At 32.5% G+C, this 13229-nt stretch overlaps 1 protein-coding gene across 1 annotated transcript; it reads left to right on the top strand.

Moving 5' to 3' along the window:
* Nucleotides 1-1456: 1456 nt before the first annotated feature.
* Nucleotides 1457-12418, top strand: LOC142342795 (uncharacterized). The gene is made up of 3 exons (XM_075394370.1): nt 1457-2005; nt 6470-6582; nt 12039-12418. Exons 1-3 carry the CDS (start codon nt 1842-1844, stop codon nt 12164-12166), a joined length of 405 nt encoding a protein of 134 aa, XP_075250485.1. The 5' UTR covers nt 1457-1841; the 3' UTR covers nt 12167-12418.
* The last annotated feature ends 811 nt before the right edge of the window (nt 12419-13229 follow it).

Genomic DNA, 13229 nt, shown 5'->3' with positions numbered 1-13229 from the left:
CATTTAACCATGCTTAAAACACGAAACACGCACGTTTTAAAATGACGAAAGTCAACGAAATTCAACTTCTGTTTAAGTAGCAACTTCCGGCATTTTAACTTCTGGCACTGAATACTTTTGGCATTTTAAAATGTGTACGTGAGTTTTTTAAGTCCTTTCTTAAAATTTTTAAAATTCTCTTCTATATATACACACCATGAAGTTTAAAAACGGGGAAATGGATCCGGTTGAGAGATCCGTAAAAAATTTCCGAAGGGCCGATACAGCCCGAGGTACACATCTACGGCAGAACAGATCACCCGAACACTAGAGAACAATCTAGAACTCAGTTGATTGAAGCTAATCTCAAAGCTAAGTTACCGTACCAAACTCCAAGTGTAAATCATTAATGAGCAATTGTAAATGCAAGTCCGTCTTGTAATATATTTTGCTCGCATTTCCCGCTGCCCTTGTTTCGAGCGTATATTAACGGCGCAAAATACAAACTTGCAACAATTACGGTGGCTCAGTAGGGAGAACAAAGGTCTAGCAAGCGGAATATAGTTGGTTCAATCCCCGTACGGAACTTTATTTTTGCACTTGGCCCAAGTCTGACCATTGTAAAATCAGTATAAACGCTCGTCTGGCACGTAAAAAATTGACATGAATCAGTGCAAGAATCAGTACTGATAAAGAATTGCATTTAGACGTGCCCAGTACTGATTCGTACCTGGAGTTCAGTATGGGTATCTTTCTTCTTTAAATACGCCTTCCAAATACTATCATCAGTCAGATTCAAATAACAGCATTAAAGAATTCTTGTTTCTTTCTAAGATTTGGGCTGATTGAACGTTTTTTAGTAAAAATGAATTGCAGCTCAGTAAAGTAGTCGCCATTAGTGAATAGTGCGCATCCGACACCACTATAAATAAGTCAACTGTTAGTTTGCAATACTATCCGCTTAAAACCGCACTGTGAAGCATCCAAATATATACGGATCTTTTCCGCTAGCGCCCCCCCCCCCCCCCCCCCCCCCCCAGTCCTATATAGCCGAAATTTAGGCACCCCCCAAAAATTAATGTTTTGCTCCCTTCTGAAAAGTTTATTTATTTTCATAATATCGTTCCTAGTATAGTACATCAACAACCATATATGTAGCAGTTTTCAAGAAAGTTATAGTTTTTAACCCCTTTACAAAGCTCGTAATTACTAAAAATGCAATAACAACAAGTTTTTGGTTGATGCTTACATTATATGCAGTGACTTATTGCTATACACATATTATTTTCAAACCTCCGCTCTAATAGTATTTTCTAAATGCCTATTCATACGTATACATAGGTAATAACTCAAATGTATACATAATGTTTAAACATATACAAATGGGGGGTGCCTAATTTACTGGGGTGGGGGGGGGGGGGGGCGCTAGCGGAAAAGATCCATATATACATGTTAATGGCATCAATTAAGCCTTAAAGCAACTAAGTCCTTCTTATAATAGCCTTCTAAGATCAGTACGTGAACATATTTATTTACACTGCAACCTAATTAAAAATAGCGCTGAGAAGGCAAATTTACTCTATGATTGATCATTTGTCTGTAAATCATGCAAGCATAATACCACACGTAGCTGCTGTAAAGATTTACTTCTCAATTCGCTTCGTAGTGTATTCGAACTACAACATATCAAAATCTTTGACCACCAGACATAGCCAGTTTTGATTTTTGAGCATACATAATCTGACTGTGTTTTGTGAATATAACAAAAATTTATACCAAAATTATGCGGCCGAGAACTCTGCTTTAAATTGATTTTTTTGTTGACTGAATTAAAAATTTGTTTGTCTTAGCTGCTAGTCAAAATGCCGACCGCTGGTTCATTCGTTTACTCTTTCTATCTGTTCATGTCTTTAATGTTGTTTAATAACTTGGGAATTTGTTCTGGAGCTGGTAGCAACTGCACGACCGATGTCGATTGTAATAACACTTGTTGTGAAGATGGAAAATGTGTTGACGAGTGTCAAAGGTAATGTCTTCATCAGGAAGCATTGTTTATTATAAAAGTTTAAATTATAACCAAGAACAGAGTATTTTTTGGTTGGAAAAAACTACATGAAGACAAAAAATCCCTGACATACTGAGTTTCAGGAAGGCACACTTCATTATCAGATCATATAAGCTTTCTCCTGATTTGTTTATCATTAAAAACTTTTCATCTACACCCTAAAAAGAGACTTCAATTTTGTCAATGACGTGAAATTTCAAGTTTTTTTGTTCCGACCCACTTTATTGGGCGAGGAATTATGTACTCAAATGGTTTTTTTGTTCAGACAATTTTGGCCGATCGATATAATCATCGTAGAGAGTTGTGAGTGGTATCATTAGAAAGCCTGTCCAGCGTAGAATATGGAATTAAAAAGACTGTTTCAATTCTTGCTTTTTATAGCGAGTTATCGATGTTTAAAGTTTTTGTGAATATTAGACGTAATTCTGCTGTTTTTATTCACATTTTCGCTTTTTTTAACCAAATTTTTGTCAATTTTGCTAAAATATGTTAAAATTGTTAACTGTAGTGTTATCGATTTTATCTCTAAAGATAGAGGAGGGCTTCTGAATTGTTCGATCCGAGTTTTTCGGCAGAATTTATGACAAATTTTCCAAAATTCAGACTTTTTTTGTCAAAATTGAGACCAAATATGCTTTTTTAGCCCACTTTCTTTAAATTTGCTGGAAGTAAACACCTTATAACTGCAGTCATATTTCTCTTCAGCTCAAGAAGAGAGTTATTCGTACTCCAGCAGGCTTCAAGAGTCTTCTGGATTTGAAATTTGGTCAGTTTTTTGCAAAGTTGAACTCGATAATTGTACAAAAACATTATTTATTTTTGATAAACTGAAAAAATTTGTAAAAATTTGATGTTAAAAATTGATCTTGAAATCAAAAATTTGAAAAAATTAGTGTTTTGTTAGACGCGGAAAAAAAATTGGGCTGACCTTGATCTCACCGTGGATCCTTACGATAAAAACTTATTAGATTTTAATGGGGCTTGAACTTTTCAAAATATTTCCGCTAGGTAAATTTTTTTATGTAAATTACAGAAGAATTTCAAATCAAGACTCCATTAATGACAGATACTATTTACAATAAACGAGGCCCAATGAGACTAAATAATGGTTTCACAGTTAAGCTCATGGCTTTTATGGCTCTGACGTATTGTTTTCGTAAAAATTTTATGGACTTCTTGAGTTTTGCTTTCATTTGCTAGACTTTTTTCGGCCCAAAGACTTAGTAATTAAAACGCCAAAAAAAAGATCCAGTTAGATTTTTAGGAGGTATAAATGAACTTAGTCAGTTCTTTCTGTTGTTATCTAATATCTGTTATGGCTGTGAGTATATTTGTTTCAAGAAATCATCGGTGAATTTTTGAAATTTGCCAATATTTTATCGCAATTCTTTTAACTTGGGGCAGAATCTCAGTAAAAACAAGCAGAAACCAATTTCTTGAGAGTTATGGATTAATGACGGAAAAGGTTTTTATTTTCAACTAATGGTTGCTTTGTTTTGATACTACGCTGTTTCAATTTTTTTAGCATAATTGATTACATTCATTTATTTTTCTTGTCGAATTATCAGATTATTGAGAAGTCCAATTGCAGGACGGCATAGTAGGGAAAATTCACAATGTTGGAAAAAGGTGTATCTGGATATGTTAACTGTTTTTGTTAACGGTTTTTGCTTTTTGGGCTGAGACACAGTTATCTCGCACAGATAGCTTTTGTGGATTTTTTTGTTTTGTGTATGTTTGTCTGTTTTTTCGTAGTTGTATTAGGATAACAATGGGTCTCAATCGTTTCCCTAGGATTTATAACTCAACTTAGTTAAAGCTTTCAGTTTATAGATGTTTGTTTTAATGACTTTCAAATTAAATTTGAAAAAAGAATAAAATTTTTTTTCAACTATCTCCTTTTGCTTTGATTTCTGTCACCATGTAACTCAATCTAACTAATTAGAACTCTCAATTACTTTTCTTGATTCAAGCATTTTTTGGGCCTGTATATACGTTATGACTGGTTGCTTCGACCATTTACTTTTGTAAAATTTTCGAGTTTTCTAAACTGTTTAGTTTTTGGGCTTCTTTTTGTTGTCATGCCTACGTACTCCTTTTATAAGGAAGACTCGTTGATGTTAAGATGAGATGAAAGTGATGATTTACAGTTGTTGCAGGTATTTTCTTATAATTATAGTGCTATGAACAGTGTGATGTCGTAAAATTGTTTGAAGTTCTGGCTTCTTTATGCATTTGTTAATATTTTGTGGGGTCGTGACTTAGTCTCATTATTAACAGGCTGAATTGACCTCCTGGGGTGTTTCAACCTCATCCATCGTTCTTTGTTGAAATTCTAAGCCTGTTTTGGTTTTTGAAATTATTTGTTTTCAAAAACACATTTTGATTTTAGAGCTCCGTCATTTTTTTAAATAATTTTTTGGTCCATTTGTAGCTCAGTTTCTGTAAAAACAGGTCACAACCAGTTTCCACTGAGCTATAATTTAATGTTCATAACAGTTTTAGCATCAAACAATTGTTTCTCGGCTTTGTTACTGCTGTTACTGCGAGATTATATAAAATATTTGAGATTTTATATTTTTAATGACTTCAGGTGATATCCAATTATATTAATGATTAATTGAATTAATTGTGTAATAATTTTTTTTAATAAAATAGAAACGTATTTTCGAACTTCGCTCCTTTTTGCTCTTTTTTGTCGACCCGTTAACCAGTCGCGTTAAGTACATGTCCCATATCTTTTCTAATGAAGTATAGGTTAAATTGTTTTGTTTAGTTTTTATCTGTTGTGAGTTTGATTTTTTTTATTATGGACATCAAGTTTTGGTCAAAAATAATGCTTGTTGTTTGATTTTTATTTTTGTTTTTTCTAGTAGTCCCATTATCAACAACTTTCATCGGCCCTCTAGCGTGCCATTATTGTATTCCATTGGTTGTTTATTGAACGATATGTATGTCATTGAAAATTTTCTATCTCTTCATCATTTGCTAGCCAATTAAGTCAAAAAGTGGGTGAGCGGGCTCGGAACATTATGTGCGTACGCACATTACCGAGCCTCCTTGTTCACTGGAGATCAGAAACAAAAATTTACCAAAAAAAGTACCAAAAAAATACGCACGCTTTAAAATTTGTATTAAAAAAGCCGCCAGAACCGAGAAATGATAAAACAGTCTGATTTCAAATCAGGTCTACACTAAAGCATAATTATGCCGTTAGCATCTTCACGTCTTGTAGACGGTTGTTAAAGTTTTAACACAAGGCTCTCCCAGTATCTGCGTCAATTTCGCTCTAAATTGTAAGCACTTTTCTTGTTTTTTCAAAGAACTGTCTGATTTTCAACATCTACTTTTCCTAGAAACTATTAGTGACAATCACTGAGAAAAGCATAGAGAAGAGCATTCGTTGTCTGGCTGAAAGAGTCCTGAATAATCTGTTTCTCAAGTTTTCTTGTTAACTTAAAGGGTTTAGTTTGTTTGGATGCCTGAGAAGCAGTTTCCGAGAAGAAACCAAGCGCATGAAGATTAGTAATCTAGTCTGGGCAGTAAAAACAACAATTTGCAAAATTTGAATGTTTTGTTTAGCATATATTAACAAACCAATTCTCTTTAAATTAACCTTCTTTGCAGCATTTCATGGGAAAGTCTATATGTTTTTTGAGAATTCGTCTGAGTAAACTTCTGCGATTTATATACTAGTAGGAGAAAAGATTATTTACCATTCTGATGCCTTCCAGTGAGCCGTATGCATCTTTTAAAATATTGTTTTCTCTAAATTTTTGACAATTTTTGGGGACAGCCTTTTACTGTTCACCTCATTTTTTCTATTTTTAGTAACGTTTGTATGCATGCTATACTTTTGATCTTGATTGTAAGTTATGTTCCTTTTGACTCAGAAAATCCGACTTTGCTTTGCATAATGGCTTGTTAAACAGTAGAGAAACCGAGTGTTTTAACTATCCTCTCCGATTAAGCAGAGAAATCGAGAGTTATATCGCTCTAAGAATATTCACGTCTTTTTGAGCCTTAGCTTAATTCATGCTTACTAAGTTCGAGTCATGCTCGAAAACAGAAGAAACTGTGCTCTACGGCTATTTGGGTATGGTCGGTCTGCAACCCTTCTGTCAGCGACACAAGTTGCGGTCTTGTCAATAAGTTTCTAGGGTTGCGGACCCCATCTTTGTAGCTTTTTTGCACGATAGTGGATCAGCTATTGTTTGCAGTTTTGGTCCATCTGGGATCTGGACTGTGCCTAAGAGGAGAAGTTATGAGTCCCATCTTGGGAACAAAATCCATCTCTTCTGTGATCAAACAAAATTTCACTAAAAGAAGCCCTATAAACTCGTAAATGCGGTACTCGATTTTGTCTGAACTGGTTTTATTTTTTTGAACTCATCCCTAATTCAGGAAATTTCTACATATTTTTAGATCAGATAGCACTTCAATCACAACTGTTGCCATTGTTCTGATTGTCATCGGCTCTCTGATTTTGACTGCAGTAATAATCGGGATTGTGGCCTGCTGTTGCAATCGAAGAAGACGTAAGTATACCATGCTCATATTAACTTGAAATTATTTCGATAAGTATTAAACAAGTGTACAGACCATTAAACCGCTCGATACAGTACCGGAGGAAAATTTTTGAGTGTTCATCTAGGAAATCCCTTCAATAAAAAAGAGAGCACAGCAGATTATAAGCAATTTCGAAATTAATTAAAAAATATTTTGTGCAAACTTCTCCATGGTTTGCTCCTACATGTTCATAAAAACAAAAAAAACAGCATGACAAGTCCTGCAACAGTTCAAAGAATTTCCATTGACTATACAAAAAAAACTAGACCAAAAATGTACTATGAATGCAATGGAAAAACCATTTAGAAAATCATCAGATAAAAAAAAGTTGGGAAAAAACCAATAAAAATCAATGTCAAATTGCCACATGTAAACAAAAAAAACTGCTAGCGAGAAAGCAACTTACTTTAAAAACACCGTTTTCTCACTCTGCTGTAAAATTTTATTGGAAAAACTTCAGTTTGACTTCATAAATCATGCAAATGTGTGAACAGATCTTAAAAAGAGAAGAAAACAGCCTGAAGAATTCTGGAAGCCTCGCAGCGTCAAAAAACAGCGCTTTCGGCCGAACTTCACCTTTGTCTAGCAACTTTAATTCTGTACTCCAACAGGTTTTATTAAAAATTTTGAAATAATTTACACGTCTATCGAAATGAAGATTTTTAATAAAATTTGTCTAAAAAAACTCACTGAAATATTGATACCGGAAATTTTCATATTATTAAAAACAATTTTTTAATGTTGAAAAATGGCCTAATTGTTAGGTCGGTCAAATACCGACAGGCTAAAAAACTGACAAAGCTCAGAAAGTGTCTCGAATTTACTGTACAGTCTGTACAATAACTGTTCAATCTACTTCTGCGATCCAGAGAGAACATTTTGAAAGCATAGAGCAGATAAAATTCTGAGATACAAAACTAAATTTTTTCAAAAAATAGGATGATAATTAAAGAAAGCTTATTTTTTATACTTGAATCACAATTAGTAAAAGAAAACAGATATACCTCTTCCTTGATGGATAAATCATAGACAAAAGGGATTCAACTCATTCCAAAAAAAAAAATTGAACCATGAGGAAAATAAAACAAACAAAAAATTTTCAAAAGCCAAGAAATCGATTTATACAGAAACAGATACCCCAAGAATTTTTTTATTAATTAATAATCAGACAAGCAAATTTTAGTTCTCTTTTTATATTAAATGAATTAAATTTAAAACTGAAAAAAAACGTCGAACAAGGAGACTGAAATTAATTAATTTCTCAATCAACCGATTATTGCAGAGAAAAAACTATAGGTGTTAGAAGAACGCTAAAATGATACATGCTAGAATACGAAGAACACATGCACACTGTAAAATATAATCAGAAAATACTATTTTTTGAATTTTATAAACTACTTTTTGATCGAGTTAAAAACCGAATTGAACAAAAATTGAATTAGTAAAACAAGTTTATTTCATCATCTAGCATTAGACAAATAGAAAAACTACATATCCATCCTCCTAAACAGATTAGAAAACTTAAAATAGAGTTCAAAGATTCGAAACATTCAATTATTTGGGAAAAAGTGCTAAAGTATTTTTTTAAATTGTACTGAAGGCGAAAAAGAAAACATTTCCAGTAATTAAAACAAAAATTCATACAAATATTCTAAAAAAATTTGGACAAAATAGGCATATGCACCAATTTTTTGAAAAACAGTGCACCTATAGATCCTAAATTGAAAAAAAATTAAATAAAAGCGCTAAATTAAAACAAAAGTTAAGAAATGTGTACCCATTTTGTAATTGTGCCAATTTTTGAACTTGAGAAGCTCCCCAAAACACTGTGGTATAAATTTCCGAGGGCTATATTTTAATACGTAAAATATACAAAGGGTTAATTTAAAGGGCTATTTTCTAAATTGTGAACAAATATTTGCTGAAATTCAAAGACTTAACGTCAAAACTAAACAGGTTTTTAAACCACACGAAATTAATCACCTGGTTCGGCTGCACAGGAACTGTTTTTTATTAACTAACAGTAAAAACGAACCAAAAAGGAAAAATTTGGCAAACATCGCCAAAATTGGATTAGTGTGTGTAGAGTTTATAAAAACAAAAAAGGCCTCACGTTGAGATGAAGAGCTAAAATCAAAAATTGTCAAAAAGACGTCACATTTTACACTGCTTTTTCAGAAAAACATTAGCTTTAAAATCCAAAAACGAAAAGAAAATTAATTAGGAAACTCCAAAAATCATTAAAACTTTGAAAAATCTGTGCCCATTTTAAACTTTTAGCGCTTTACTATGCTCTTACAAGCGTTGTGGTATCAATTTCAGAGCGTTACATATTAATGCAGCATCGATCAAAAAATATTTTCACAAAAATCCAAATTACAATAAAAAAATTGATCAAAATTGGACAAAAAAACCTCTTATAGCGGGTATCTATAATATGGGTCAATCACTTAAAAACATTTTTCAAGGTCAAAAATCATCCAGTATCCAGTAAAGCAACGCATGATCAGAAATTTTTCCTGGTGTAGCGAACATCTTTCAATAACAGAAATTTATTACACCTCAGTTTCTCGCACTCTCAAAAACAGTGATATGAAAAAAAAACACTATTTTAACTCCACTCTTCATTTTTGTTCAGGAACCAACCCACATTTTTTCATGAGTTTCTTTTCCTGCTTCCAGATTTAGTCCAATAAATTTGATTCAAAAATACACTTCTTCAATAATCCTCTACAAGTTGTAAAAAGTACAGCGCCCCAATTAAATTCAAATTCTTTGAGTTGCTAAAATTATCTGAATTGTGAAAAATTGACCCAGAGAGGAAAAAGATCCCATGATGACAAGCCCATCATAGACGGCCGGTCTATATTACTTTTTTTAAATAAACCCAGTATAAAAACAAACTAACGTTCCGAAGAGTTCGTAAGGCTGATAACAACTATAAAATATAAGCGGCAAAAAGTATTTGATTTCATAAACAGAATCAAATTCGTGCTTTGCACTAATTGCACTAATTGCATTTTTGTTGACAAGTAAGATGAAATATACGGTCTGCTATGCTGTTTTGATTGACGGAAATCCCTAGAAGAATCTTCATGCTAAAACAAAATAGTTTATTGTTCAAACAATTTTTAAAAATGGGTAAATATATATGCGAGGCTGGCTTTTTTCTTCTTCAAATTTTCCCATTTTTGTTTACGCATCGTAGAGAAAAAACAAAGACTCCAATTTGTGGCCACAAATATCAAGTTTTGATGAATATAAAAATTATATCGAAAATTGGAAAAAGCAGACTGTAAAACTCGAAGGAAAAAATGAAAAGGAAAAACACTTCGCTTTGGGATTTAAGAAAAAAACGAACGGAAAATTTGTAATAAACTTAGGTATTTAAATGAAGATTGATCACCATTAATTCTTTACCGTTTTAAGAATAAAAGTTAGCATTTTAAACTATCTGACCAAAAAAATTTAAAAAATTTTTTTTGTTTTTTCACAAAATTTTGTTCAAAAAATTGTAACAGTTTATATTTACTCTGCTGGCTGAAAAAGGACTACGAAACTTTTTCACTATGCAACGGAAACAATTTACAGAAAAGCGAAGACTTCAGGCAATTTAGATCTCTCAAAATAGCAAAAATCAACTTTGAAAATGTGAAACTAAAAAAATTTATATCTTTTCTCAATTCCACAGTTATTGCAAACAGTTTTCTCTGATTTCAACAGATCTAACCTATTCATAAATCTCAATTATTTGAAATCTTAAAAACACCAGCTTCAAAAATGAACTTCAAATCAACCAAAAACGTTACTGAAAAGCAAAGAAGGAAAAATTATTCTTACCATTTTATTTGTATTATTTATAATTTCAGAGCAGATCGTCCGAACTAATATCCTCTAGAGGTTTCAATTAGGCAATAAATTAACAGTTATAGAGTTCTTGGATTGCCAGAGTGAACATTTTATTGCAAATATAAAACATATTTTTTGTATGTTATAAGAAATTATTTTTTTACTTCTCTGTATTTTAAAATTGCTCTTCGAACTGATTTTTTTCCAGCCTTTGACCTCGCTTGCAGATTATAAAAACCAAGTCGTTTTTATTGTAAAAATCTTGCTATGAAGAACAAAATTTTCTGTTGCAAGATGAAAAAGGTATAGTCTTTTCATTTCAATTCACAAAAAAGCGTGAAAATTTCTTACATTATTAAAACCGCTCATTCGCAAAACAAATTGAAAACTTAAATTAACTGATTGCAAATGATTCTCATCGCAATTGTATGAGAAACTTCAAAGATAATTTTTAACGTTTCATTAAGTGACAGACACAACTGGCGATGGAGTGCAAAAACTGTTAGAAATTTTAGAAAATTTGAAAAACGTTAAAATTTGCTACAAAGTACGGTTTTGAATATCCTCGAAATCAAAAGTTTGGTTTTTTAACCTTGCTTGTAACAAACACATCTGTGAGATTTTTAAAAAAATTTTCCGTTAATGCTCATGAAACAACAAAAGTGACAATACATTTCAAATTTTTTCGAAAAGTTAATTTAAAACAATAGAGTCATTTTTTCGATTACCGATACAATTACAACGATCAGTACACAAAAGTCAGTCATAAAGTAATCAATCGTCCTAATTTAATTTTTGACGAGCCTTGGATCAAAATCAGATGCCAAGAGACAATATTGAAAGGCAATATTGAAAGACAATACTGAATAAGGCAATATTGAGAGTTAGTTCCCTTAAATGTTAGATAAAGCAAGAGGCAGAATACGAAAACTGTCAGCAATTATTAAAAATAGAAAAGTTAATTAATGATTGCTACAAATTGTGGCCTTAAGTAAATCCAAAAATAAAAATGCTTGTCTTTAGATCTCGATGGCGAAACATCTGCGATATATTTTTTTAACAATAATGTTTACAGCCATGCTCATGAAATATCAAAACCGACAAAATTTTTCGAAAAACTACGAAAATTATAATTCTAAATTTAGTGTAATATATTACATTTACAACACCCCAACAAATTGGCGCCTTGTTTTTTAGAGAAAAAGACAGAAGTCCTAAATGAACAGTGACGAACCTTGGGTATTGACCTATTGACAAAAGGAAAATTTTAAAAAATATTTATAAGTTGGTGTTTTTGTGTAAAATGTGTTGGTTTGTATTGTTTTTCTGTGTCTGTGTGTTTTAAGTTGGACTACTTTTATCCTTTTAAAATGTGGTGAAGAGTTTTCGTTTTTTTTCTGCCGAAAGGAGACAGCATATTATTTGGTTGAAACAGTACATGTAATTTTCTCCAATTGCTTTCCTACTACGGTTTTTCTGACAAATTTTAGCAGTTGTTTTCGGAACTTTGAGAGGTATGTTAAATCAATCGGTGCTATGCACAGACTCGCACGAGCCGTCTTGTTGTTATTTTTAGGACGAATGTTCAGAGGCAGTAGTGGTGCGAACAGAGACGGGAGCAGCAACAAGTGCGGCTCTAAAGACGATTCCTGTTGCGCATCTTTCTGCGAGGAAATCATTGATGGATGTCTGGATGATTTTTAGCAACTCTCAATTTATTTCCTATTCATTTCTCTCTCTCTCTCTCTCTCTCTCTCTCTCTCTCTCTTTCTCACACTCTCCTCTCTCTTCGTGGTGTGGCAACTGCGTTATAGATTACATTACATTATCATTGCAAATTTTATTTTTGACATGTTTTGAGCTGAGCATTTGGTCTCATGGTAGTCAAAACAAAATTTCAAACAGTTTTGTTTTTATCAAATCACTTCGTTAAGATAATGTAACGACAACATCAGTCTGTGGCAACAATTAACTTAAGAGAACCGTTAACCATGCTCCAAAAAAAATTACACGAAACAACTATTTTTGATGCATCTCTAATCAATTGCTTTCGCATGATTTGAAAACTTTATTGATGAAGCGTTCTCGGCTTGCATTTTTACGAGATCATATCCATTTTATTTGTTGTCCCTTAAAAAACCGCTCAAAACGCGCTCATTTCTTGCGTTACAAAAACGTTCAGAATAAAAAAAACCAATGAATCTGATATCATATAATATGGTCAATTGCAAGGCCTATGTAGAACAAAGCAAATTTCAATATCAATTGCGTCCTATGGAAACAAAAACCATCTTGAGCCGGTAATTAGCCTAAAACTTATCACCCGAATTTTTTTGTTCCCACATTTTGCGGGGAAAAAATGGGAGTACTTTTAAGCTAACCTCACTAAAATTTGAGGGCATCCCAGACTAGCGTATGTGGTAAAAATTTTAGCTCTCTACGTCTAGAAATTCACTACTAAGAGAAATTTTAGGATTTTTGCTTCATCGGAAAAAATTTCATAAAATTCACAATTAGCTAAAATGTGGGTCGAAATTCATTCATTTACGACAACCAGCGCTTTTCTTGGTGGTGAAAACAAATAACTGTTCGTTAGTCAATGTCTTCATTTAGTACAGATTGCAAAAAATGCAATTGCAACTACGAGTTGCAATTACAACTTCGAGTTGTTGGGAGCAGCTCCACGTACTCAGTCAGCTATTATTGAGTTGCAAATTCAAAAAACTTAAATTGTTTTTGATTGCAGTCTCTTTTAAAAGACCTATTC

The sequence above is a fragment of the Convolutriloba macropyga genome, chromosome 7 (assembly GCF_964194025.1).
Source record: "Convolutriloba macropyga chromosome 7, txConMacr16.3, whole genome shotgun sequence".
NCBI classification, from domain to species: Eukaryota; Metazoa; Xenacoelomorpha; order Acoela; family Convolutidae; genus Convolutriloba; species Convolutriloba macropyga.
This window is presented reverse-complemented; position numbering and strand designations above follow the sequence as displayed.

Bases quoted from the DNA above. Each gene is read 5' to 3' on its own strand.
- LOC142342795 (XM_075394370.1), top strand. From the start codon at position 1,842: ATGCCGACCGCTGGTTCATTCGTTTACTCTTTCTATCTGTTCATGTCT. The intron at 2,006-6,469 runs GTAATGTCTTCA...ACATATTTTTAG, and splicing joins TGTGTTGACGAGTGTCAAAG to ATCAGATAGCACTTCAATCA. The intron at 6,583-12,038 runs GTAAGTATACCA...TGTTATTTTTAG, and splicing joins CTGTTGCAATCGAAGAAGAC to GACGAATGTTCAGAGGCAGT.